The sequence below is a fragment of the Gracilinanus agilis genome, chromosome 6 (genome assembly GCF_016433145.1).
Source record: "Gracilinanus agilis isolate LMUSP501 chromosome 6, AgileGrace, whole genome shotgun sequence".
Taxonomy (NCBI): Eukaryota; Metazoa; Chordata; class Mammalia; order Didelphimorphia; family Didelphidae; genus Gracilinanus; species Gracilinanus agilis.
In genome coordinates, this window is record NC_058135.1 from 289,425,589 (window position 1) to 289,453,032 (window position 27,444).

The 27,444-nt window shown below is 52.0% G+C and overlaps 3 protein-coding genes across 6 annotated transcripts in view; 2 read left to right on the plus strand and 1 right to left on the minus strand.

The window, feature by feature from the left end:
• Nucleotides 1-1,197: 1,197 nt before the first annotated feature.
• TIGD3 (tigger transposable element derived 3) lies at nucleotides 1,198-2,637 on the plus strand. The gene has a single exon (XM_044682032.1). It carries the CDS (start codon nucleotides 1,198-1,200, stop codon nucleotides 2,635-2,637), a length of 1,440 nt encoding a protein of 479 aa, XP_044537967.1.
• Nucleotides 2,638-5,544: 2,907 nt separating this feature from the next.
• Nucleotides 5,545-17,595, minus strand: SLC25A45 (solute carrier family 25 member 45). 3 transcript variants are annotated; one of them, XM_044680041.1, is made up of 6 exons: nucleotides 17,545-17,595; nucleotides 15,740-15,783; nucleotides 15,437-15,508; nucleotides 14,564-14,749; nucleotides 6,702-6,960; nucleotides 5,545-6,457 (listed from the first exon to the last, which is right to left on the minus strand). In XM_044680041.1, exons 1-6 carry the CDS (start codon nucleotides 17,579-17,581, stop codon nucleotides 6,189-6,191), a joined length of 867 nt encoding a protein of 288 aa, XP_044535976.1. In that variant the 5' UTR covers nucleotides 17,582-17,595; the 3' UTR covers nucleotides 5,545-6,188. The 3 variants fall into 3 exon arrangements, with proteins under 3 accessions (XP_044535976.1, XP_044535977.1, XP_044535978.1); XM_044680042.1 differs by lacking the exon at nucleotides 15,437-15,508; XM_044680043.1 differs by lacking the exon at nucleotides 14,564-14,749.
• Nucleotides 17,596-27,185: 9,590 nt separating this feature from the next.
• Nucleotides 27,186-27,444, plus strand: part of FRMD8 (FERM domain containing 8) — a 15,826-nt gene continuing 15,567 nt past the window's right edge. The window contains exon 1 of one of the 2 annotated variants that reach the window (XM_044680145.1): nucleotides 27,186-27,257. The gene's annotated coding sequence lies outside the window, so the exon portion shown is untranslated. Of the gene's footprint in view, nucleotides 27,258-27,426; nucleotides 27,441-27,444 lie in introns of those variants that run through there. The other variant, XM_044680146.1, reaches the window with a different exon arrangement.

A 27,444-nucleotide genomic window follows, 5' to 3' on the forward strand; every position in this document is an offset into this window, starting at 1 on the left:
CCACGCCTTCCCCCCTTCCTGACCTTTGACCCCGCCTCCACCCTTGCCCCGCATCCTCTCTTTTCTTGTCCCCCTTCCTTTCTCCACCCACTCTCCCCCCCTTGGCCCCCCTGCTTTTGTTCCCCCACTCCTGTCCCTCTTCGCCTCCAGGCTTGCCTTCTCTTTCCCCTATTCTTGACCCTCTCAGACCTCTTCTCCCTCATTCCAGTGCCCCCTCCCCCCAGGGTCTCCCTTCACTCTCTTCTTTCCTTGTCCCCCTCCTACTTCCCCTCCCCCACTCGGTGGCCTCCACATCTGCTCCCTTTGTGTCCCCACCTAGCCCTGTGCTACTCTGGCCCCTGCTCCTGTCTCCCCCTTCTTTCCTCCTAAATGTCCTTCCTCCCAGGGGTCTCCACCATGGTCACTCTTCTCTCCATCTTCCCTCTCACCCCGGGGTCCCTTCTTCCTCCCATCACTCCTGGCCTCAGTCTCCCTCTTATCCCATCTCAGGCCTCTTCATCCTTCTTCCTCCAGCCCTGATCCAGCCCCTTGCAAGCTTTGTCACTTAATATTCAGGTGACTTCAGGGAAATCATTTCTCCTCCCCTGGGCCTCAGTTTCCTCATCTGTAAAATGTTGGACTAGGTTGTTGTTCAAATGAGATCCTGTTAATTACTGATGTTAGCTCCAAGTAAAGTGCTTAGTCAAGACAGCATTAATAAGAAGGGCTTCATATAAAGGCCCCCAGGAAGGTCCCTTCCATCTCTCTCCGTCTCTCCCACCTGTTTCATTCTTCCCTCCTCACATCTGTCCATCTCCTCATCCCTCCTCTCACCTGCCTGTTCTTCCTGCCTGGTCTGTCTCCTCTCCCCTTTGCTGCCCCACACTGGCCTTTCTCCATCCATCCATCCCTCCCTCCCTCCCTCCCTCCCCCATCTATTGATCCCTCCTCTCACCCACCTGCTCCTCCCACTTTGTCTGCCTCCTCTCCTCTTCACTTCCCCACAATGGCCTTTCTCCATTCATCCATCCATCCCTCCCTCCCCATCTACTCATTCCTTGTCTCACCCACCTGCTCCTCCCCCCTTGTCTGCCTTCTCTTCCCTTTGCTTCCCCACGTTGGCCCTTCTCCATCCATCCCATTCTCCCTCTTTGCTTCCCTTGGTCCTGCCCACCTATCTTACGTGGCCCCCCATTTCCAGGTGCCCCCCAAGAAGCCATGGAACTCGGTGGCAAGAAGAAGCTTCATGCCCTGTCCCTGGCAGAGAAGATCCAGGTGCTCGAGCTCCTGGATGAGTCCAAGATGTCCCAGTCGGAGGTGGCCCGGCGCTTTCAGGTCTCTCAGCCTCAGATCTCCCGAATCTGCAAGAATAAGGAAAAACTTTTGGCAGACTGGTGTAGCGGCACAGCCAACCGGGAACGCAAGCGCAAGCGTGAGTCCAAGTATAGCAGCATCGACGAGGCACTGCTGTGCTGGTATCACATTGCACGGGCCAAGGCCTGGGATGTCACGGGCCCCATGTTGCTACACAAAGCCAAGGAGCTGGCAGACCTCCTGGGTCAGGCCTTCGTGCCCAGCATTGGCTGGCTGGTGCGCTGGAAGCGCCGCAACAATGTAGGTTTAGGGGCCCGCCACATCCTCCCTCCTCCTCCTCCTCCTCCTCCTCTTCCTCGGACTTCCCCAGAGCCTGCTCCCTTGGGCACTGACCCCCACACTCCCATTGCTCTGAAAGACTTTTCCCCAGAGGATATTTTTGGCTGCACCACAGTACCCTTGTTGTATCGGGCAGTCCCAGGTGGGGTGGCATCAGGAGATCGGTTACAGGTGTTATTGTGTGCCAACAGTGGAGGGACGGAGAAGCGTCGGCTGGTGGTGACAGGGGGCCGTCAGCCTTCTCCAAGGTGCTTTTTTGGGGTCAGCAGTGAGGCTCTGCCTGTCCTCTACTGCCCAGGCCCACAGATCCCATGGGCAGACTGGCTAGCCCAGTTGGATGAGGACATGGGACAGCAAGGTCGCCATGTGGCCTTGCTGCTGACTGCCCACCCAACCAGGGGGACTGAGGACCTGCCCGAGCTTCAGCATGTGAGGCTGTTGCCTCTGCCCACTGATGGTACCATACCCTGCTTACCCGCTCCGATAGTGCGGGACTTCAAGACCCGCTACCGGCACCGCCTCCTGAGTAAGCTGGCGGCTCTCCAAGGGGAGACAGGTGGCACATCCCTGGGTGCTGCTGGGGCAGGCATCACAGTGCTCGATGCCCTGCATATGATGGCAGCCGCTTGGAACAAAGTACCTGCCAACTTCATCAGGAGCAGCTTCGCTGTTGCTGGCCTGTGGCCCAGCAGAACTCCACCATCTGCAAAAGAAGTGCCCAAGATGCCCCCACTACCTGGTGGGCTGAGACCCGAAGAATTTTCCCACTTTGTGGACTTAGAGGGTGAGGAGATGGATGTGGGAGGATGCAAGGAAGAAGCGATCAGTGAAGGTGAGGAGGGGAATGACGGGGACGATGGCTTCGAGCCTTTGCCTACCAAAGCAGATGCCTTGCGTGCACTGAGCACCTTGCGGCGATGGTTTGAGTGTAACGGGGCTTCCCCTGAACTTTTTGGGAAGTTTTATGACTGTGAAGAAGAGGTAGAACGCCTGTGCTACCAGTGAGGGGCCCCCAGGCCAATCGAGTCCCGCACCTTCCTGTTTCCCATGGAAACGCCAACAGAGGGCACTTTGGGGATTTCTTTCCAGTGGAAATAAGACAACTTCATGTTGAGAGGAGAGAAGTTGGGCTATCCAAGGCCAAGCTATGAAGGCTTCTTTATCCTTGAGCAGAGGGGCTTTGAACTCAGACCACTGATAGGGCCAAGAATTCTGAATATATTGCCTGGTGAGGCTTTATCCCACTTGAAATTCCAGGACGCTAGAGGAGAAACCATCAACAGGGCTTCTGGGAGCTTGGATACAGGGAATCCAGACTTTCTAACCAGCGGGATGACTCCATGAATTCTGTGTTAATAACCAATTATGCTGAGGGCAATCAAGTTTGGAAGCAAAAGGGGCCTGGGTGTCCCTTCCACAAGACCCAAGGGAGTTGGACAGTAGGCAGAGGGTGGCTCACTGACACTTCCCGTGTCCCAGGCCCCTGTGATCATGGTGGTTGGTGCTGCAGCTCAGGCTTCCAGGCCGAGGGAGTAAAAGGAATTTCCTTTCAGAGGGGTCCCAGCAGACCTCAAGAGGAAGGGGAACCGCATTAGCCAAGAAATAACTGGGAAGGAGCCAAGGGGAAGCGCAACCCAACGAGGAAACAAGAGCGAGTGGTGCTTTGGCATCTCAAGGCCAGGGCCCTACTGTTTTCTGGAAAAGGTTTCAGGTCTTGGCTCCGCCTTGGCTTCGGGAAGACCTCTCCTTCCCCAGGAGCCTGAGCCCCTGATGAGGACATCTGGCCAGTCCTGTTACTGCCTCTTCTAAAGCTCAGATGATCTCCACTAGTGGAGTGGAAATCGATCACCAGGGAAGCCGAGACCTTGTAAGTGGGCCTTTGCAGTCAGTGTGGCTCAGGTAAAGAACTAGACTTCCTTTGCTACAGAAGGGCTGAGCGGTGCACTATTGCCTGTACAGAAAGCGAGTTCACACAAAAAGCCCCAGAGAGGCCTGCCAGGTGGCTTGGGGTAAATCGCTCTTCTCTGGCCCCCCAGCCTGAGGAGAAGGCACAGATTTTATTTAAAGCCCACGATTTCAAGGGATTCGGAGGGTTTTTCTTGCCGAATCCCTTTGATCCTGAACGATTGAGAAAATCAGGGTCCGAGAGTGTGGGGGGAAATCGAGCCCTGTGGTTGGTAGAGATCTTCATGCCCTGGCCACAGGCCCCAGCTTGGTCCATCGGCCACATTGCGGGTGCACTGAGCCCCTGGAGCGGCTCCTGGTTTCAGGGATAAGCCGGGCTGGGAAAAGCCTGCCCCTAGCCCTTATTTTCCCCTGAATATTGAGCTTGGCTGGGGGGCGGGGCGGTGATCTGCTCATCAGTTTTCTTAAAGCCAAAAGCAAACTTAGGAGTCATCATTTACACAAATGTATTATCCTGCTGTACTAGGGGGAGGAGGGAAAGTCCCTTATTCCAGGGTACTTTGGGATCCATCTGCCATCCTCCCAGGAATGGTTTTCCTTATTATCCCTCCTTTTTTCTCCCCCTCCCCCATTATGAATCACTGTCAGAAATGCCTACAGGGCAGCTAAAAGTGGCGCAATGAATAGAGTACTGGACCTGGAGTCAGGAAGACGCGAGTTCAAATCCAGCCTCAGATACTTCCTAGCTGTGTGACTGGGTCAGTCACTGCTCTGTTTGCCTCAGTTTCCTCACCTTTCAGATGGGCTGGAGAAGGAAATGGCAAACCATTCCAGTTTCTTTGCCAAGAAAACCCCAAATGGGGTCACAAAGAGTCAGACACAACCGAAAAATGACTGAATGACAAAAAAAAAAGAAACCATTCCAAAATCCCTTGAAGTTTCCATTTCAGGCTTTTTGCTCAGGCTAGGCAATGTAGGCACCTGTCCCACACCACTGACCCTCTTTGCCAGAGGGCTCAGGGCTCGGGGAGAGAAAGACCTCAAAATAAAATCGCAGCCACTGGGGCAAGAACACCTCTGACAAAGTCTTCTGAACCAAGAGTGGGATCTTTGGGTCCACCAAGGAAGGCTTAGCAGTGACTTACCTAAGGTAACATAGCTAGGAAGTAGCAGATCTAGTAATTAGCCAAGCCAGGATTTGAACCCTGGTCTTCTGACCCTAATCTAATGTCCTCTAGGTAGTAAGAATCAGTCATCTTTCCCCTAGAATTCCAGAGCTGGGAGGGGTCTCTAGGTCACCTCCTCTGGCCACCTACCTCTAGGGAGGCCAGTGATGAACAGATTTCTACATTTAAAAGGTCTTTAGGAATAAAGATTCAACTTCCTCCCTCGGGAGCCTTTTCCAGTGTGGAGTTTTCTTACAGGCTTTTGGTTCTTCCTTCAATTTAATCTTTTTTTTTTTTTAACCCTTGTACTTCAGTGTATTGTCTCATAGGTGGAAGAGTGGTAAGGGTGGGCCATGGGGGTCAAGTGACTTGCCCAGGGTCACACAGCTGGGAAGTGTCTGAGGCCGGGTTTGAACCTAGGACCTCCCGTCTCTAGGCCTGACTCTCACTCCACTGAGCTACCCAGCTGCCCCCTTCAATTTAATCTTAACCTCTTACTGAGATATGTTAACTCTGGCCTCTCTTTTTGTCCTCATTACTGATGAACTTATTAATATTCTAGACTCAGGATAAGCCCTCCTGTTTCTGATGACAGCTAGAGTCATTGTCTTTTCCAAAGTAAAGAGCCTCCATAGGGTAAGTCTTTCCACCAAGGGCCCATGTTTCCAACCTTTGATTTCTTTACCACCATTACAATGGAGAAACCCAAGTTACTCAAACCCGGCTTGACCAAGGCCAAGTTGAATGAAAGGAAGAGTTATTATCAGCTCTTCTAGGAATGAGAAAGATGCTGACTCATTTCGGTTCTGGTCCACTAAAAGCTCAGGAGGAGAAGCGAAGAGAAAAGGAATGAGATTTATTCATGATCTGCCCCCGCCGCTTCTGCCAACCTTTACCAAAGTTCTCCTCCGGGCAGGAAGAGGGTTCTTGGGCTCTCGAGAGAGGTGGCTTGGCTGTAGCAGGGCCTACCAGGATAGAAAGACTTCCAGTGTGAGCACAGGGATAGGCCGGCTGCACCCACACGGGCCTTTCCCCTGGTTGGCTGCAGAAGGAGGAGTTTTTTAGCCACAAGTAGCAACTTTTGATGACATTCTGTTAAGTCCTGAGGCAGGAAGATCAGGGGGGCAGATGGGGCCGGGTAAGTCTGCACGTCCCACCATTCGCCTCAGGATCCTCTGTCTAGAGCTATGGCCAACATCCTGATTATACAGATAAGGAAACTGAGGCCCAGAGTGGTCTGTTCTTTGTTCTTGATGTTGGTGTGCATCCACCTCCCTCCTGTTCTTCATGTCACTTTGATCCAGGCCAATTTGAACCCAACGCCGGCCACTTAAGGAAAACATGGATTTGCACGTGGAGACAGGAGGGAATTAGAGGAGGCAGACGGGCTGGCCTTCCACCATTGACACCAAACTGTGGCTACCAAATTGGGATTTAGTCTCTCAGGGTTAGACTTTGCTGCAGGAGCAGCTACACCCAGAAGGCTCAGCCCAGGAGCAGGAGGAGATGCTCATAACTGAAGAAAGTCACAGCGTTGACGGGAAAGGCCCGGGCACTGTTGAGGGTCAGGCCCCTGAAGAAGACCCGCGGTCCCTCCCGCCGGGCGCTGCTCACCATGCAGTCCAGCAGCCCCCGGTACTGGCGCTGCTTAAGCCCATCCATCTGCATGCGTGACTTGACTACGTCCATAGGAGTGGCTGTGGTCCAGGACATGATCCCCGCAAAGCCCCCAGCCACCAGCATTGTAGCCGAGCCTGCGATGAAGAAACGGAGACCTCCAAGCCTCAGCGTCTCCTCCCCTGGGCTCTGCCATCTTGGAACAAGGGCGTCCAAGGGCGTCCGACCTCCCCATCCCCTCATGAGACCAGAGTATCCTGCCATTTTCTCCGTGCGCCCCTGAATATCCCACCCCCCGACACACACACACATTCCCGCTGTGAAAAAACTAAGCGTCCTGCCCCCCTCGTCCCCTTCCTGCCGAGCCCTCCCTTTACTCACCAGGATTCTTACTGTCCGAAGTTAGCCACCGACTGAGAGCCTCGTAGGTGAGGAAATAGAGGCCCAGAGTAGGAGTATCCCTCAGCACCAGAGCCCAGGAGCCCCGAAACAAGCCCCGGGGCCCCTCCTCCCGGAGGATGGTCCTGGCACAGTGCAGGGGACCCCTATACTGGGGTGGAGCCACTCCCGGCCGAGTCCGCGGCTCTGTCTGGTTCTGCAGTCGAACTTTGATGAGGTCAAATGGAGCCAAGCAGTAGGCCTGGAGGGAAGCGATGGAGACCAATTGGGAGGGAAGCCGGCCGAGAGCACTGATGAGAAAATCACTCTGACCCCTGGGCAGTTGGCCGTACAAAGGAGACCCAGATAGAGAGGGCCGGAAAGTGCAGGAGCTACGCCAGGAAGGTTACAGATGTGGAACTTTGAGGGCCTGCCCTAAGGTCACTCACCTATTCAGTGCTGGGTCTGGACCCCTCAGGGATTGACCCCCAGCCTCACTTAGCATTGGGCTGTCCAGACAGCTTTGGGTCCCACGAACTCCCAGTTACGTGCCTCTGGGCCCTTCCTTCCTCAGTAACCTCCAAGCCCAACGGGCTTTAGCAGCCTCCCCCAGCACCCCTCCTGCTCAAAGTTCCACACTTCAGAATGTAGCAAGTAAGTGAAAGTCAGCAGTTAGGAGGGACTAGAAATGGCACATATGAGGCTGAATTAGAGGGAAGCACGTAAACTGGAATTATTGAACTTAGAATGTAGGAACCTCATGAGCCTGGCACAAAAATGTGATATAACAATGATGGAGAGTAAGATGGATGGAGAGCCAGGCAGAGAGCCCGGAGATCCTGGATTCAAATCTGGCTTCTGATACTTCCCAGCTGGGTGACCCTGGGCAAGTCACTTAACTCCCATGGCCTAGCCCTTACCCCTCTTCTGCCTTGGAACCGATACACAATAGTGATTCTAAGACAGAAGGCGAAGGTGCTTAAAAAATATCGGTGGGGAACTTCTGGGGTTCAGAACTACACCAGAGTACTCTGTCGCCAGACAGGACAACAGGAAATGTCTGAGATTTTCCTCCATGAGAATCCCATCCTTCAAAAAGTGAAGGGGTCCCCCAGGGGAAACCAGATGTTCTATCAGATTCTTGCTCTTGGAAAAACTGGTTCCCGGGGCGGAAATGATGGGAACTTTGGTGGGAAGTGCCTTCTTCCTCCCAGAGTTTGTGATAGAGGAAAGAACACTCAGAAACCATAGGACATACCCTCTAGCTTTGAGGAAAGCAGACTTCAGAGGGTTCAGAGCAAGGCTCGGGTAATAGGACGGGAATCACTACAATAGGGAGAATCTTCCGGATTCCATTCTACAGTGGAAGGCAGACCAGTACGAAGAGGAAATACTCAAGATGATGGGAAGCAATCCCAAGGCGGAGAAAATGTCTGAAGAAACCAATGCAGATACCGAAGATCCCCACCCAGCCTAAAACATGTCATCATGCTAATGGCTCACAAAGCCCCGTATACATCTCACCTCATCTTCACAGCAACGCTTTATTATTGGACCTGTTTTACAGATGAAGAAACTAAGACCCGAAGAGGACTGACTTGCCCAGGATCACCTAGCTAGTGTCCGAGATGCACTTGCGATCCCCTTTTTCTTTTTTCCCCTGACAGCTACTATGGGGCACCCACCATGCCAGCTAGCAGTCTAGAAGATAGAAGCAAGGGCAGGTCTCAAGATGGATGTGCGAGTTTGGAACAATCCAATAAAATTAGCTTCAAGAATGCTGAAGTTTAGAAGCAGCTGAGGCTGGAGAGGGAAGGGAAGGACACTAGAGAGAAGGATAGAAAGCGAGGAACGCTGTCCTGAGGAAGAGGGAGATCGAAGAAGAAACAGGATGAATGAACTGCCCAAAGAGATATTTTGCTTTTCTTCTGTGCTGAAGGAAATGACCTTCCTACACAAAATGGCTTAACAAAAATGATACAAAGGTAAGAAAGGAAATAGGAAGAGGGCACCGGCAGCCCTGCGTGTGAAAGGACATAGAAAGTGGCCGAGAGAGCGCAAGAGGGAAGAAGAGCAAATGCTCCCGGGTTCTAAAAAGGGGAGAAGCAAATAGCTGAAAACCACAGGCCAAGTGAGAGAAGAAGACTTGGATTCAAGCAACATATTTGATAAAGTATCTCGAAATGTACTTGGGGGAAGATGGAGTGATGTAGGTGCCCAACACAATTTGGTGAATTAATAATTAGCCAAATGAGCATTTGCAAAGAGTGGTCCTCCACGGATCATCGTCACCTTGGCAAGAGGTCTCTCGGGGCCTGCCGCAGGGCCCTGGCGTGGCTACCATTTTTATCGGCGATCTACATAAACCACAGAGGCTTGTTCATCCAAGTGGCAGATGACATCTTTGATAACAGAATCAGGATCCAAAAAGATGGTGACGGGCCAAATCATTAGGCGCTGCTAAGGGGAGATTTGACAGACAAAACATCTACTCGGGTTCACAAAAACCAACTTCAGGAGTGCAGGATGGGACGGGCAGAGATCTGGGGTTTTAGTGAACAGCAGCCTCAGTATGTCGGCCAAAAAGGCTAAGGGGCAGGAGCGGAGGAAAGGGAGGCGAGCGTCCACAGCCTTCGGCCTTCCTTGGACCTCATCGAGACGCCACAAGCCGTACTGATAAGCTGAAGAGTGTCCAAAGGGGGAGGCGATAAACATTTATTAAGCACCTGCTGTGTGCCAGGTACTCTGCTAAACAGTGGAAATACAAAAAGAGACACCAGACAGTCCCTGCCCTCGAGGAGCCCCCCGTAATGAGGGAAGTGCCGTGCAGACACATATTACAGAGAAGCCACATAAAGGGGAAATCATGAACAGGGAGGAGGCCCCAAAATAAAGAGGGGGTGGGGTGGCTCCTTGTAGAAGGTGGGGTGTTGGTGGGGCCCTAAAGAAAGCCAAGAAGCCAGCAGGCAGAGATGAGGGAGAGCATTTGAGGCACGGAGGGCAGCCAGAGAAAATGCCCAAAGCCAAGAGGTGGAAGGCCTTGTTTGTGGAACACCCCGGAGGCTGGGGTCCCTGGATGAAGAGAACATGCGGCAAGTAACAGAAAGGCGGGAGGGGCAGGCCATAAGGGCTTTGAATGCCAGGTGTTTTGTGTTTGATCCCAGAGGCCATAGGGAGCCACTGCAGTTACAGAGCAGGTGGGTGACGCAGTCAGACTGGAGCTTTAGCAAAATCACTGGTGGCTGAACGGACGGATTGGAGGGACGTGAAGCTGATGGACCTCATCCGCAGATGGGACCTCGTTGGGGGCCGAGTGAGGAGTGGAGGATGACGAAGCCGGAGGCTAAAAGGCACCTCGGCATGGGGCAGGGACAGCATGGCTGCCTTCCAATCCCCCCGAGGGCTGTCAGGCACCGGGCAGACCAGACTCGTCTGCGGGGCCCAAGAGGGCCAACCCGGGAGCTTTAGGGGGTGCTGAGGGGACCAGTTCAAGTGATGTCAGGAAAGCGTAGAAGCTGCCCAGGTGGGTGCCAGCCGCTGGGTGACCCCTCGCCTGGGGCCCTCAAGCAGAGGCTAGGAGGTCCCGCCAGGCACGGGGCAGAGGCTGGGTCGTCCTCCTGTTCTAGAAAAGGGAAATTCTCGAAGAGAGACAAGGACTGAGGCCTCCATTAGGATTCGTTCTGTAAGTAATCCCGAAGCCTCACTGCTGGAGCACTCGAGGTGGTGCCAAGAGTCACCTCACCGAAACCCCAGAGAGGCCCCAGGAGGCTCTAGGCAGGCTGAGGATGGTGACCAAGAACAGCCCCCATGAGGTGGGAGGCAGCTGGGTGGCTCAGTGGGTAGAGTGTTAGGCCCAGCCTTGGGAGGTCCTGAGTTCCAATGTGACCTCAGACACTCCCTACCTGTGTGACCTTGGACAAGTCACTTCACCCCCATTGCTCAGCCCTGACCACTCTTCTGCCTTGGAACTGATTCGCAGGCCTGATTCTAAGACAGCAGGTAAGGGGTTAAATAAAGGGGGGCAGGGGGTAGCCCCACAGGTGTGGGCCTGAGCTGACCTTGAGGTTTAGACGGGGATCAGAGCTGAGATTGAGGTTAGTAAGGTGGAGGTTGGGGGTTGACTTGATTTTTGCAAAAACTTTAAAACCTCAGTTCCCTTTGAGTGGAGGAAGGCAAGCCAGCGACTCCTGTGTCAGGAAGACAGCCTGCCTGGCGGCCTCCTCTGAGCCTCCCTGGCTGATGCCTCCCCTGACGGTACCCATGATTCTCATCATCGATCCCTGGCAGACAAGCAGGACTCCCCCTTTCAGAGAGGATCCTCTCCCCCATCCCTTGCTGCACCTCTGCCCCATCCTTCCACCACAGCCTCCCTGCCAGGATCCCTCTGGGTCTCTCCAGACGTTTGCTTTGTTTTCCTCCCAGAGCGCCTCTTTTTCTTAAGGAAGTGACCTTGAAAGTGGGCAAGAGGGGCCAGGCAGGGAGGGGAAGCCCACCTGGCGGAGCCTCCTTTGAGCCCCCTTTTCAGTCTTCTTCCCCCTTTAATGGGGTGATGCTGGCCTCCTGGCTGTTCCACCGAGGGGGCCCTCCGCCTCTCTGCTCTGGCATTGCCCCTGGTCATCTCCTCCCTCCTCATCTCTGCCGCCTGCTTCCTTCCAGTCCCACCTTCTGGAGGGAGCCTTCCCAGAGGCCTCTTCACTCCAGGACCTCCTATTTCCCACTGACCCTGTAGAGGGTGTGTTTGCCCTTCCTGGCTTGCTGCTTGTCTCTTCCACTAGCCTGGAAGCTCCTTGAGGCCAGACGCTGTCTTTGGCTTCTTCTTGTAACTCTAGCGGCAGCCCAACGTAGGAGCTTGGTGAATCTGAATGGCTGACCAACCCATTTCCTAGGGTGACCCAGGAGTCATTCCCGCTCTCCTCCTTTCCCTTCTCTATCCTGTCCTCATTCAACCTCTCCCTGAAAAATAAGAGCCTCCAGATTCTGTTCCTTAGAATTAAGGGCAGGTCTAGGCCAGGCCTGGGAGAAAGAACCAAAGAACCATTGAGTGACTGAGATCAGAGTTTTCCTGGGACCCAGCCTGGGGTCTACAAGTGAGCTTAGAATAATGGCAGAAGGGGGGCAGCTGGGTAGCTCAGTGGATGGAGAGCCAGGCCTAGAGACGGGAGGTCCTGGGTTCCAATCTGACCTCAGACACTTCCGAGCTGTGTGACCCTGGGCAAGTCACTTGACCCCCATTGCCTACCCTTACCACTCTTCTACCTAGAAGCCAATAAACAGTATTGACTCCAAGATGGAAGGTGAAGGTTAAAAATAATAATAATAATAGTAATAATAATAATAGCTCAAGAGCTGGGCCAAGTCTGAACTCAGCCCAGATCTAGGATCCCAGCCTTTTTTTGAAGGATGCTAGTCTGGAGCCTTTGGGGAATGTGGACTCGAACCTCCAGCCAGGCTGGGACCCAATAAAAACTGCTTTTAAAAAGCCTTTGGGGAAACTGTAAATCATTACTTTCAGCAAACAACCCAACCCTTTGTCTTCACTTTGGACTGTGATACTCATTAGGACATGAGAAATGTGGCATCAAACAGATTTGCCGAAGGGGCCTGAGCTAGAAGATGCCCCGAATGGGGGAGGCAGAAGACCCTGCTGGCTTCCTGAGCCTCCATTTGCTAATCTGTCAAATAGAGAAATAATCGCCACTAGCAGCTTCTGTCTAAATCCTGGCTCTTCTGCTCTGATCCATCACCCAGGGGAGCGCTTGGAGGTGCTTAGTAAATAATGATTGACTGGCTGATGATGCCCAAAGCTCCCCGCCTAGAGCCCTACCCGCAAAGGGCTCAGGAAATAAAGGGTGAGGACAAAGACCAAGACAACTGCGACTTAATGATTAATACTCTGTGGTCTCCGCCCCTGAGATCTGCTGCACTAACTGTGTTGATAATGGGCAGAGTTATGGCGCCGTGGCTGCTGGGGCCAGAGTGGGATTAGGGTGAGGAGACGGACAATGTCAGAGGACCCCTTAGGATAGCTTCAGCAAGACGTCAGGACTGGTATTGGGGTTGTGGGCCTCGGGGTGACAGGGAACAGTCCTTAGACTGGAAGTTGGGTTTATAATATGAGATAGCCTTAGGCTGAATAATCCTTTGGGATCCATTTTTATTTATTTAAACCCTTAAGTTCTCTCTTAGTAGCAATTCTTTTTTTTTTTTTTTAGCCATCTTTTCTCTTAGAATAGATGCTAAATATCAATTCCAAGGCAGAAGAGCAGTAAGGGACGGGCGATTGGAGTTAAATGACTTGCCCAGGGTCATACAGCTAAGGAAGTATCTGAGGTCACATTTGAAGCGAGATCCTCCCAACTCCAGATCCAACTCTCTATTCTTGTGCTACCTAGCTCTCCCAGACAATTTAATTTAAATATATATATTTTTTTATTTTATTTTTTTTAAACCCTTGTACTTCGTTGTATTGTCTCATAGGTGGAAGAGTGGTAAGGGTGGACCATGGGGGTCAAGTGACTTGCCCAGGGTCACACAGCTGGGAAGTGGCTGAGGCCAGGTTTGAACCTAGGACCTCCCGTCTCTAGGCCTGGCTCTCACTCCACTGAGCTACCCAGCTGCCCCCAAATTTAAAAATATATATAGCAACTTCTGCGTGGCAGAGATTATGGTAAGTGCTGAGGATATAAAAAACAAAAATGAAAAAATGGTTCCCATCCTGCCAAGAGATGGCAGGCGTCCCTTCCACATGGGGGGAGCGGTTTAAGGGCTCCTTCCACATTGTGAGGGTTAGTGTCCCTTCCACATGGGGGGGTTAGGGGCGCCACAACCCCACAAACTAGAAAATCCACGTAAAACTCCCTGGCCCTCCCTCGGACCAGAAAAGCCTGGATTTTTTCTTTTTCTTTTACCTTATTGTAAAATATGGGTTATGCATTTGGTCATGGGCTATACCTGGGTCAAGGTTACGCTATCCCTACATTTCTAGCCTTTGTTTATCTTCTGCCGGCCTTTGCGTTCTTTCACAAACTTTAACTTTTACTTATTTTAACTTTTTTAAAAATGGTGTATGTTGGGCAGCTGGGTAGCTCAGTAGATTGAGAGCCATGCTTAGAGATGGGAGGTCCTGGGTTCAAATCCGACCTCAGACACTTCCCAGCTGTGTGACCCTGGGCAAGTCACTTGACCCCCATTGCCTACCCTGACCACTCTTCTACCTATAAGTCAATACATAGAAGTTAAGGGTTTAAAATAAAAAATAAAAATAAAATGGTGTGTGTTTCTGGTATTAAAAGATCAAATAGGGGCGGCTAGGTGATTGGGGGAAGGAGAGCCAATGTCCTGGGTTCAAATTTGGCCTCGGGAACTTCCTAGCTGGGAGACCCTGGGCAAGTCCCTTAACCCCCATGGCCTGGCCCTTGGAGCCAAGCCCCGGGATTGACTCTAAGACAGAAGGTCTCCCTGGGCGCCAGGGCGGCTCCACAGTGTCCGCAGGTCCCACTCTCCAGCCCTTTCACTAGCCCTCTGTGCTCTCCATGGGCGGTTCTTCTCCTGGCCACTCGCCCTCGCCGGGGCTCCTCACCTCGGGGGTCAGACCTCAGGCCTCTGCGGCCTGTGCATTTGGCCAGCATCCCAAGCGGTCGGTAGGAGGCTCCCTCCTGACAATTCTCCGTTTGCCCCAAGTGGCAGGCTTTGGGGTCTTCTGAAGGAGGGGGTCGGCCTGATCTGCCGGAGAAGAAGCCTGAAGAGAAACGGGCCTCTTCCGGTCAAACAGGGTGAGGGCGGCCGGGAGTAGGGCCTCGTCCGGAGCCCGAGCCGGAGGCAGGAACAGCCGGGAGAGGTGGCCGGAAGGGAGGGGCGCCCCTTACCTGCACGAACCCCGCGATGCTGCCGGCCACAAAGACGAGGCCGTAGTGGGGGGGCTGGGCCTTGCGGTCCTGGTGGGAGGCGGAGCTGAGCAGATGCAGGGCGTTGCTGTAGGTTCCGAAGAGGACCGAGTTGACCACCGCCACGCTGCCGATGGGGAAACTCATTCCCTTAAAGAAGCCCCAGACCTGCGGTCAGAGACGGGACGGGGCTGCAGCTGACCGCGCGGAGGGGGGAGGGGGAGGGGCTGCACCCGGCCTGGAGGGGGGAGGGGGGCCGGCAGGCTCTCTCCGCTCACCCGCCCCCTGTGCTCTACAGGCTGACCCAAGACAGGGCTTTGTCGTAGGCCGGGGCCCCTCCGCCCGCCCCCCAGGAGCCCGCCGGCACCCACGGGGACCGGGAGGCGGCTGGGAGGACCCCTTGGAGTCCGTCCGACCCGCCCCGTGGGCTCTCTGAGCCTTAGGCGGTCGTCCTGGGGCCAGGCACGGAATGTCAGTGCTGGGAAGGGCCCGAGAGCTGGTCTAGCTCGAACCCGCGCCTCTCTCAGCGGCCCAGAGCGGAGAAGACGGGCCTGGACTGGGAGTCGAGACTTCAAACTGCTCAGCGGGGGAGCCTCCGTGTCCTCGTCTGTGGCATCAAACGCCCTGGAGGGGCCCTTTCAGCTTTGAACGGATGAGCCCCCGAGGCTGGCGGGGGCAAAGCTGGGGCAAGAAGCCGAGTGTCGGCCTCCGAGGCTGGCGCCTTCCCTCCAGCCTCTCGAGAGGTCTCGGGCACTGCCGGCCGCCCTGCTCCCCCGCCACCAGAGCCGGCTTGGGCTCCGCTCCGGACCCCTCGTCCGCCCCCTCTGCCCCCCCTTGGGAATGGGGGCTTCTTACTGACTCCCGGCGGTACGTCTTGATCACACAGTCCACGACGCCCCGGTAGGTGTTCTGGGTCTGCAGCCGAACCTGGAGGCAGAAGACGCGGAACTGGCGTCACGGCAAGGAAAGAGGGGGGGGTGCCAGGGGGCCGCCGCCGTCCCCCACCAGGAAGCGGGTGCCCCCGTCAGACTTGTCTGCTCCCCAAGAGCCACCCCAGCTTTGAGAGTTGCTGCTTTGGGGCAGAGGGAAGGGGAGTCCCGGCCCTGACCGCAGCTTTCCTCCCCCACCCCCACCCCCACCCCACGTTTCCAGGCTCACCTTCACTGTGTCGATGGGGTGTCCCAGCATCAAGCCCAGAACTCCTGTAGACAAGGAGAAAGAGCTGGGACCCAGGGCCACTGGGGGGAGAAGGGAGCCCAAGCCAGCTCGGACCTGCTTCCTCCTCCCCCAGAATCCAAGAAGAAACAGCCGGAGCTCCATCTTGGCCAGGCCAGGGAGGACCCAGGCACTGCTCTGACCAGCACCTTGCGCTGGACGCCCTCCAGCCTTTGGCCGTCCTGCCGCCCTCCCCCCTTCCCCCTCCAGGATTGCTTCTTCAAAGAATCCCAGATCTGGAAGGAACTTTGGAGAAGGTGTGAGAGGAGGGAAGGACAAGTCCGGATCCTTAGCGGGCCACGGCTCGCCTTTTTCCCATCCAGGCCTCCTGTCCTCCCCCGTGGCTACTTCAGGGGGACTTGGGGCAAACTAGTTGTCAGAGGCTACTCTTTTAGGGAGGGAGAAGATTCAGAGGAAGCACCTTAACGCCTAAAAATATGGGGAGCCAGGGCCAGGGAGGTGGCTCAGTGGATGGAGAGCCAGGCCTAGAGACTGGAAGCCCTGGGCTCTAATGTGACCTCAGCTACTTCCTAGCTGCGTGACCCTGGGCAAGTCACTTGCCCACCATTGCCTAGCCTTTAGCGCTCCTCCGCTTTTGGAACCAATACACAAGATTGATTCTAAGATGGAAGGGAAGGGTTAATATATGGAGCCTGATTTTGAAAGCTCTTTGACTTTAGGACCCTGGGGAGGAGATTTAAGGGCACAGACTCCCTTTATTCCTCTGGAGGACTAAGAGCCTGCAGGAAAAGGGGGGGAGGGCCTTGGCCCCTGCTGGTGATGGCCTATAGCTCAGAGGGGCAGGTCTGAGGCTCCTGCCATAAGTCCAAGGTTCAACCTACCTTCCCCACTTCCTAGAATCCATATAAACTGAGCAGGAGAATGGCAGGAGAGGCTCTGGGGTCTGGGCCCTACATTGTGAGTACCAAGACACTGGGGATGCGGACCACCCAAAAGGCCATCTGGGCCATGAGGAGAACTGGGAAAGCAGCCACCTTCCCTCCTCTCCCAGGAGCCACAGCCCTGATAAAGGGATCCAAGGTCACGCTCCAAGGGGTACCTGTCCAGGCCTCAAGTGTGCCATCGTCAGGCACAGCTGTGGGGTGGCTAGGGAGACGCAAGAGAGTCAGGGGCTCAGAAGAGGGGCGGCCCTTTCTCTAATGGAGGGTTATAGTTAAAATGGCGAGACCCAGAGAGCACAGCAGGCACTGTGTGCCCTCACCATGCCTTGTTATCCTAGGTCTGGCCTTGGTGCATAGCCCTCACTCATCTCTCTCTCTCTCTCTCTTTCTCTCTCCCTCTCCCTCTCTCTCTTTCTCTTCTCTCTCTCTCTCTCTCTTTCTCTCTCTCTCTCTCTCTCTTTCTCTCCCTCTCCTTCTCTCTCTCCTTTCCGTCTCTCTCTTTTCTCTCTTCTCTGTCTCTCTCTCCTTTCTGTCTCCTCTCTATTTCTCTCTCATCCTTACTCTCCTCTCTCATTTCTGTCTCTTTCCCCACTCTTCTCTCCCTCCCCTTCTTCTCTCTTTCTTCGCCCCTCCCTCTCTCTCTCCCTCTTCCTCTGTGTCTTTCTCCTGCCTCTGTGTCTCCTCTCATTCTCTCATCTTTCCCTCTCGCTCCCTCTCTCTCTTCCTCTGTCCCCCTGTCCCCTTCTCTCTTTTCTCCCCCTTCCTCCACCAGCTTCTCTCACACACCCCACACAGGGATGCACCATTGCAGGGTACTCTGACACACTAGAAAGAAAAACTTCTCACCAGAGATCCATCCCGCCACAAACTCTTCCACAGGCATCGTCCCAGGCACTCGGGGCCAGGAACCAGGGGGCTCTGGCAAAGGGGGAGATGTTGACACCAAGTGTAATTCAGCTCCTCCCCCAGGCCTGAGCTGATAGCCTCTCACTAATGTTTAAACCTAGGTGGAGGGGGGGTGAGAGGTGGCCCAGTGCCCAGACCCAAGGACCTTGGAGGGAGGGACAGAGCCTGGATAAGGTGCAAGAAAGGAAGAAGGAGAAACTGAAATGTTCTCGGAGTCGGGGACAGGGAGATCTCCTCAGCCTCGTGACAGAAGGAGCTCCCCTCCTCATGGGCATGCTGGATGTCTGGAGAGTGAACCCAGCATCCTGACTCCCAGCCTAGGAAATCCTTCCGGAGGCAGCCACATGGCTGGGAAGCTCTCCTGCCCATTCACACCGCCAGGCTCCCTGCTTCTTGCCGTCAGCAGCTCTGCAGAAGTGGACTGGCCAGAGCAGTTGAGAGGGCTAAGAGCCACTAGGTGGCAATGCCAGCCCACTGCAGGCAACAGAGCGGGGACGGGCAGGGCACCCCAGGCCTAGAGGGGGCTGTTTATGCCTCGTCCCTGTGACTCGATCTTCCTTTCCATGAGTCTGACTCCCACCTGCTTCATAGGCCTTGTACAGAGGAGGAGGCCATGGAAGTGGGGAGGGCCTCATGTGGAGGCTGAGCCTCCCAATTGACCTTTGTATGCCACAGCCCCAGTGGGGGAGGGCCCTGGGGAGGCCAGGGAGTATAAGGAGGAAATGCTGCCAAGGGGCATACTCTAAGATAACTGGGGGTCCTCTCCCCCAAAGCCTTGGACTCAAAGCCGAGGCCTTTTGCCCATGATAGCCAGATACCTGGCCGCTTCCCCATGCCTCCCTGAGAGCAGGACCTTGAGCTAGGAGCCCTGACACTGTTTGATGGGGGGCATCTCTGCCAAGACTACCTGGATGCCCTCCCCCACCGTAAGGTCATAACTTAAAAGCTGGCGACAGGGCCATTGGTTGACCCCCCTAATTTTACAGATGGGGAAACTGAGGTCCAGAAAGGCTAAGAGACTTATCCACAGTCACACAGGTAGTCAGGGGCCAAACCAGGCCTTCCATGATTTTTTTTTCTGAGACCCAATTTTGGGATGGCATCTTTGAGCACCATTCTTTGGGGTTCCTCATTGGTCACAGGGGTGCATGTGTTCTTCGTACAGTGGTACTCACCAAAGTAAATACAAAAAAAAAATTAGTTCCCCCCCCCCCCGTAGGGACTGATGATGAGGAACTGAATTAAGTGGCCATGAGGGGATGCAGGCCTAGACTAGGATTCTGGGAGACCTGCGTCAGCAATCTGCCTGACATTTACTGTGTGATCATGAGCAGGTCGCACTCGGAAGCTCGATTTCCTGAAATATAAAAAGGGAATGAATGATTTTACCTGCCGTGCCACCCCCTCGGGAGCCAGAAATGAGCTGAGGTGGATAAATGGCTCTGAAAACTCTAAGTGGCTTTATTTAATGCATTTAAAAACATGATTCTTGGTCATTCTTCTAGCTCAGAGTCCTGGCTGCTGGGAACACAAAAACAAACCCTGCAGTGGTCCCTGCCCTCCCAGAGCTCACATCCTCTTTCCAATTTGAAGTAGAAATTGCTTAATTATGGCACTTGCAGGGGGAAAAATATGTAGGAAAATCTGGGAAACCAGCAATGAAACTCAAGTGAGCCAAGTTTAGGACTGGCAAAGAAGATGAGAAAGATCTGCAAGGTCTGAGGAAAATGCCAGGGAAGGTGGGACTCCAGGAACTTACAAGTATGGGGGAAAGACTTTCACAGTCATTACTCAGGGAGCAGGGAAGCGATGGGAGGTGGGAGTGTCCAGATCATGCTGGAAAGATTTGGAGCTGATGTTAACAAGGTTATTATTGCAAAGAGGAAGTAACTGGGGGACCATGAGGTGGTTCCATGGATTGAGAGCCGGGCCTGGGTTCAAACCTGGCCTCAGACACTTCCTAGCTATGTGACCCTGGGCAAGTCACTTAACCCTCATTGCCTAGCCCTTACCACTCTTCTGCCTTGCAAGCAATACTTGGCATCGATTATAAGATGGAAGATGAAGGTTTAAAAAAAAAAGGGGGGGGGAAGCATTTAAAATGCCTTCTACTGCTTCTCTTAAAACTAGAAATCAGAAAATTGAGCATGTCTGGAAAACCTAACAGGAATAGAGGCCAAAACTCAACCATGAACTTCCTCAACAGCTCCTAACATTATCTCCACAGTGGGATGTGGAATGTGCAGGAAGCTGAGGAGCAGGCAGAAAAAGCAGCTAATATGTTTCACCAATTGCAAAAGGTTTTCCCACAAGGCGGAATAATTCAGAGCCCTGGAGAAACAATAGTCAAATAGTGGTATGAACAATTATATTTTTTTTAGGTTATTTTCTCTTTCATTTATTTATTTATTTGTTTGTTTGTTTTCAAGTATTTATTTAATTACTTTTGAGTATTTTTCCATGGTTACAAGATTCACATTCTTTCTCTCCATTCCCCCAACCCCCTCCCATTGCCAACAAGCAATTCCACTGGGTTTTACATGTGTCATTGATCAAGACCTATCTCCATATTACTGATATTTACATTAGGGTGATTGTTTAGAGTCTACATCCCCAATCATATCCCCATCGACCCATGTAATCAAGCAGTTGTTTTTCTTCTGTTTCCGCTCCCACAGTTCTTCCTCTGGATGTGGAGAACATCTTTCTCATAAGTCCCCCAGAATTGTCCTGGATCATTGCATTGCTGCTGGCAGAAAAGTCCATTACATTCGAGTGTAGGTATGAAAAATTCTTAAAGAGAATGAGAGACTTGGAGAAGAATGGGGAAACCTTCTTACCAGTGTACAAAGTGAACTTAGGGAGAAATGGCAGCGCCACCACAGAAAGGTAGGATGGACAGCGCAGCAGCCAGAAATGGCAAGTGTTTCAAAATCTCTCTGAAGAAAGGCCCAGGGCCCAAGTAACATGGTAGGGTGGCAAGCCCTAGCTAAAGGAAATGCCAATATTTGCTGGCCGCTTCAGAAATCTAGTTTAAAGGTTATCTGTTGTTACATAGCTTGTTTTTCAGTGGAGGATTCTTTTGTTTTGACTGAAAATGCCCAGACCAATAGTAAATAGCAAGTTAAAACATACTACCTTTCAAGTTCTTTGGTATTAGTGAATCTCCTCCTCCCTGACTGTCCCCCCATCCCCACCCATGTTGGCAATTAAAAACTAAAGGCTGGAGGTAACTAGGTGGCTTAGTAGATAGAATACCAGGCCTGGAGAAGGCAGGTCCTTAGTTCAAATCTGATCTCGGACCCTTCCTAGCTGTGTGACCTAGGGCAAGTCACTTAACCCCACTGCTTTAGCCCTTCCTGTTCTTTTCTGCCTTGAGACCAATCCACAGGGTTGATTCCAGGATGGAAGGTAAAGGTTTAAAAAAGAACAAAAAAACAAAAACAAACAAAAACCTAATGGCTTCTAGCACTAAAGACTGAATTTCACAATTCAGCCTCACAATCTCAACTGCTAGTTAGGTCAAGAGCTAAGATGCACCATGCAGGTATATATTGGTTTTTCCCCTCATTAAAAATTATCAGAAATAGAAGCAGCATCAGATTTTATATTCCTGGCTCAAAGATCACTGCAGGGTGGCCGCAGCCATGAAATTAAAAGATGCTTGAGCGTTGGAAGGAGGGCTGTGGCCAATCAGGATGGCATACTCGAAAGCGGAGCCGTCACCTTGCCCACAAAAATCTGCGGTATTTCCGGGAGCTAGATGTGGCTGGGAGAGTTGAACTGTAGGAAAGCTGAACACTGGCAGAATGGATACTTTCAACTTGTGGGGCTGGAGAGGACTTTTGATAGTCCCTTGGACAGCAAGGAGGTCAAAGCAGCCAATACTTAAGAAATGAATTCAGCCATTTCACTGGAAGGTCAGATACTGAAGCTGAAGCTGAAATACTTTGGCCACCAAAAGACAGGATTCACTGGAAAACACCCTGATGTTGGGCAAGACGGAAGGCAAAAGGAGAAGAGGACCTCAGAGGGTATGTCGGAGAGATAAGGTCATAGAAGCAACAGACATGAGCTTGGACAGACTCTGAGAGAAAGTGGAGGATAGAAGGGCCTGGAGCGCTATGGTCCCAGGGGCCGTGAAGAGTAAGAATGAACAAAAAGAAAAAATACAAAATCCGTTCTATGTAGATATAAGTTTTATAACCAAGCTAATGAAAACAATACATTGATTTATTTACTAAAAAAACAAACGAACAAACAAAAGCTACCTGGATTCTGAGAAAGGGTCCCCAGGCTTCACCAAGCGAATCTGCCAAAGGAGTCCATGACACAAAAGTTACAAACAATTGAATTAGATGGTCCGTAGGACCTCTTCCAATTTCAAATCCTACCATCCAGCTTTGTTCTCACTGGTCTCCCACCCCAATATACTCCCTTTAGGGAAGGCCAGTGAATGGACTTAAACCCTCCTTCACACCTTCATTGATAGAGGCATGAGCTCACTCCAAGTCTTCTAATCCCCACCCCAAGGGTTCTCCCCATCATTTTTTTTTTTACCTTCTGTCTTAGAATCAATACTAGGTATTGGTTCTAAGGCAGAAGAACCATATAATGGCTAGGCAACTGAGGTAAAGTGAATTGCCTAGAGTCACACAGCTAGAAAATATCTGAGATCACTTTTGAACTCAGGACCCTCCTGTTTCCAGCCTGGCTCTCTATCCACTGAGCCAGGTAGCTGCCCTGTCCCCCATTATGTTGGTTTTTTGTTTTTTTTTTTAATTTTTTAAACCCTTAACTTCTGTGTATTGACTTATAGGTGGAAGATTGGTAAGGGTAGGCCATGGGGGTCAAGTGACTTGCCCAGGGTCACACAGCTGGGAAGTGTCTGAGGCCAGGTTTGAACCTAGGACCTCCCGTCTCTAGGCCTGACTCTCACTCTACTGAGCTACCCAGCTCCCCCCCCCCCATTATGTTTTATTCACACTGCCTGACCCGCCTCCTCTTAGCTGAAGGCTGATATCCAAGGCTTTCCCATGATTAGCTTCCCTTGGGGGTCAATTGACTTTATCCTACTCATAGCTTGTTTGGTGAGCTAGCTAAGGGTCTAGACTTAGACTTTTCATCTAGAGGGGTGAAACCCTCAGTAGAGCTGAGAACTGAGAAGAGGATCCTCCTACCTTTGGGTATTTCCTCAATGCCCACCCACTAATGGAAGCTAGGAGAAAGAATGGAATGACTTGTACTGTGTGGTGCTGAAAGGAATGGCCAGAGGACAAAGGTTTGTCTAGTCCAGTCATCCCCTTCCAGGCAGGAGTGACTCTGTCTCTTGTCCTGGATCTCTAAGACTCCAGTTTTTTTGACTATTGACATGATGGAATGATTGAGAGCTCCTTCCTGAACAGCTAAGAGATGTTCTTCTACAGCATATGGGGAAACAGAAACAGTAACAGAAATGACATGGGCTTACCTGCTCACCATTCCCCAAACAATGGATACTCATTTTCTTTCTTGCTTTTTGCTACCACAGAAAGGTTCTGAATGTTCTGAATATCTTAGTGCACATGGGGACTGTCTGAACTCCTTCAGTTCAGCAATAATCAATTAATAAATACTAAAAAAAAACAAAATCCCTCTTACTTTCCATCTTAGAATCAATATTGTGTATTTGTTCCAAGTCGGAAGAGTGGTAAGAGCTTGGCAATGAGGGTTAAATGACTTGCCCAGGGACATGTAATCAGAACATCTGGGGCCTGATTTGAACCCAATCTCTAGGCCTGACTCTCAATTCATTAAATCACCCACCTGTCCCCCAATTGATAAACATTTATTGAGTGTCTACTATGTGCCAGGCTTTCCTGTGCCAACACTGGGTTAAAGGGTATTAAAATTAAAATTATCTCCTGATGATACCAATGCAATGTAATCATGTATATGTCTTTCTACAAACAGTTTAGCTTTGACTACTAGCATCTTTGATCACCTATTCTATCATGAAGGGTATAAAATAAAACCTCAGGGTTGGTTGGTTTTTTTTTTTTTAAACCCTTAACTTCTGTGTATTGACTTATAGGTGGAAGAGTGGTCAGGGTAGGCAATGGGGGTCAAGTGACTTGCCCAGGGTCACACAGCTGGGAAGTGTCTGAGGCCGGATTTGAACCTAGGACCTCCCCTCTCTAGGCCTGGCTCTCAATCCACTGAGCTACCCAGCTGCCCCCTCTCAGAGTTGTTTTAACTTGCATCTTGTTATAATTAAAGGATCACTTGTATCTATTTGTGGTGGTAGAAATGATGTACAGAGAGGACAGGATGACCCTTCTCCTTTATTACAGTTGCCCAGGCAGGATCCTTCAGGTCAAAGAGGTTTATCCCTTCAGGACCCACCTAGGGTTAATTTATAGTATTGATTTGGGCTCTTCAGCTAGGATAACGATGATGTTCTGACTGCGTTGTCTCCCTTCCCAAAACAAGCTTTGAAACTGATTTAGGAGGTACTTTAAACTTTATATATTAATAGGAAGGATAAGGGTAAAGGACTGAGGTATAGGAGACCCTACTTTAATTATTACTAATGAAACTCTCAACTGCTGGCAAATGAAGAATCAATGTAGCTTCCCTCTGGTTCAGCCTGGCCAGGGCTAAACCAGAGCAGGTAAACTGCTGGGAAATCTTCAGCTTCTTCTGTAGATCTTAGCCTTAACAGTTGAGATATATCCACCCTTTCCACCCTCTTCTTCTTCTCCTGCCCACTTCCCGGATCCCTCCCGGGCCCTGGGAAACCTAGATAACTAGATGATGAAACTCCTAATATCTAGGGATGGCAGACACCGAGTTGGTGGTCAAGTACAGGTTGATAACGGTATCTCAAGGACAGGAAGAGCTTGCAGAGAGATGTTGCACCCTCTCACTCCAAGACCAGGATCCACCGATCTCTAGCCTCAGCACAGGTCAAAGACCCAGAACCTCTCTCAGGGTTCTCAACTGCCCCCTCCTGCCTTTCACATGCCTCTCTGGGAACATTCTATCCAACTGACTTATCTGTCAATCAAAGGTGAACTTCAAGCTCCCAGAGATTCAATATAACAATCTCTTTCATTACTGTCTTGGAATTCTTCCATCTAGTGCATGGGTCGGCAACGTATGGCTCTCAAGCCATATCTGGCTCCACCTCCTGACCAGCCAGTCCAGGCAGAGCCCCAGGATGTGCCCCAGGGGGCCCTTCAGCCCCCACCCTGTATTCCAGCACCTTCGGCCTCCATCCTCCTCCTCCCTCCGCAGGCGTTTATGGCTCTCACGGCCAAAAAGGTTGCCAACCATTGATCTAGTGGTTAATGGTGTGCCGTTCTTTTGAAAACCATTCATCTCCTTTGCCTTTTTATCTCTTTGCTCCCACCCATGTTTCTTTTTTTAATCCTACATGATTCTTGCCCATATCCTTTCATAAATGTTCTGTCTCAACACATTAGAAGTCTTTTAGCATCGTGTGTCTATCTTCTATCCTCTGCCCTCATGGGTCATGATCAGTCTGCCTCCTTTTCTGACCAGCAACCAGGGAATGTATGTCTTTTATACCAACCACAGCATGTGCCCAAGGCGCCTGGCAATCTGACCATGGCCATGTGCTCATCATGTATCTTTTGGGTCACTTATAATTCAGATTCTTAGAGAGCATAATGTTCCATGATTTATATTCCCAGACTATTCGTGTTAAAATTGGGTGAGTTTTTTTGTAGGAAGCCATTTGGAATCATGAAAGCTCTGCCCAGCTTCTGAAAAGCAATGCAGACTCCTCCCTTCCTCTCCTTCAGTTCTGGACCTAGCTCGTTTCCTACTTGCAATATATTTCCAAGCCACCCAGCTTGAAGTCACTCAGCTGCTCAAGGTGATATCTATCAAAGTCCCACAGAAATGCTGACCCATCACGGTCAAAATACTCTCATCAGGGGGCAGCTGGGTAGCTCAGTGAATTGAGAGCCGGGCCTAGAGATGGGAGGTCCTAGGTTCAAATCCCGCCTCAGACATTTCCCAGCTGTGTGACCCTGGGCAAGTCACTTGACCCCCATTGCCCAGCCCTTACCACTCTTCTGCCTTGGAGCCAATACACAGTATTGATTCCAAGATGGAAGGTGAGGGCTTTAAAATAAATAAATTAATGAATGAATTTAAAAAAAAAAACACTCTCATCAATGTAGACGTTCCTTTTAGCTTGTTTCAAACCATTACCCATCGACACTGGCTTGTCTGCGTCCTTCAGTTAGTTTAACACAAGGGGTCTACCCAGTGTGGCTGGGGCAGGGGGCTTCACTTGACCTCAGAAGGGTACTGGTGGAGTCCTTTGGTCATCCCTCACTCTTGCTACATGATCAACTCGTAGGTCTTGAAGGTGATCTGCTTCTTCAGGGACATCCTGGACTCTGGCTTGGCCTTGTTGTTTACTATGTATTGTAGCCTGCCCACTCTACGTCTCTTCATTGTCTCCTTAGTGATATTCATTTTTAGTTCCTGAGATTGTTGTGTGACAAGAGTCGCAGACGTGCCATAACACTGGCTGAATCCTGTGATATTTAACAAGAAAAGGTGCTGAATTCCTATCTGTTGTCATGGAGGGAGGGCAAGTTGAGTGGCGCCCACAGTCTTCTACTCGGGCAAGGAGGCTGACCATCCAATGCTCCTCCAATGGAGCAAGAGAAGCACCTCTGCGGGTAGGAGAGGTTACATACAGTGAACAATAACAATGTATAGTTGGCAAATCTTGAACCCCTAAAACTACATTACCCAAAATTCAATAAAAATGACCTGGAAACCCAGACAACCGGGGCATGATTTCACGGCTTCCTTTTTCCTATGCCTCGAGTCAGAGAGAGAAAGGCCAGAAGGGGGAAGGAGGAGAGAGGCTGAGCCCTGACTTGGGCACTCTCAGGAGGTCATTGTGAGTGAACGGCTCGGCTCACCCAAAGGTAATGTTGGAGAGGGCAGGGCTGACCACTGTCTCATTTCCAGTAATAAAACCCCAGAACCAATATTCGGTTTTTCCTTCTGTCCCCACTCACAGGTCCCACAAATTGGCACCCTTGGTTGCCTGGGGCCACATTCCTTTACCAGCCCGCGGGGAAAGGGGAGCTCCCACACACACACATATACCCCACCCCGGGGCCAGCAGGCTGGCAGGCAGGCTACAGCCGACCCTATTTGGCAGACACTGGAAGGGTTTGCCATTTCCTTGGCGTTTCCTTGGGAAACTGAGGCAGTTAAGTGACTTGCCCAGGGTCACAAAACTAGCGTCTGAGTGTCTGAGGTCAGATTTGAACTCGGTTAGACTTGGTCCTCCAGGCCCCGCCCAGAGCACAGCGGCTCCACCTCTTCCCAGCCCCGCCTACTCCTGAGCCTCCAGTGCTGGGAATGCCAGGAAAGAGAAGCATCTCCCAAGTAGTCAGCCTTCAAAGCCCCCAGGATGCCCTGCGGCCAAAACCGCGAGAGAGGGATCCGGGGTGGGGCTCAAAGTGAAGGCGCCACCGAGGCGCGCATGCGCCAGGCCGCCGGCCTCTCATTGGCGCTTATTGGCGCCCATGGGCCGTGGGGGCGGGCTCCGCGGGGCCGGGCGCTTCCTGCTGTACTCCCTTCCGTGTACTGGGAGCCGCCCGGTCCGGCGAGAGGTGAGACTCTGGGGCCAGAGGGGTGGCCGTGCTGCGCTGGGAGCCCCCCCAAACCCCTCCGAGCTCGGGCTAAGCTCAGCTCAGCTGCCAGTCTCCAGCCGCCCTGTGGCAGAGCCGGCTCCTCCCTACCGAGGCCGCCTCAGCCTCGCTCTGACATCCCTCCCCGCCCCGAGCCTCTCTCAGGTTT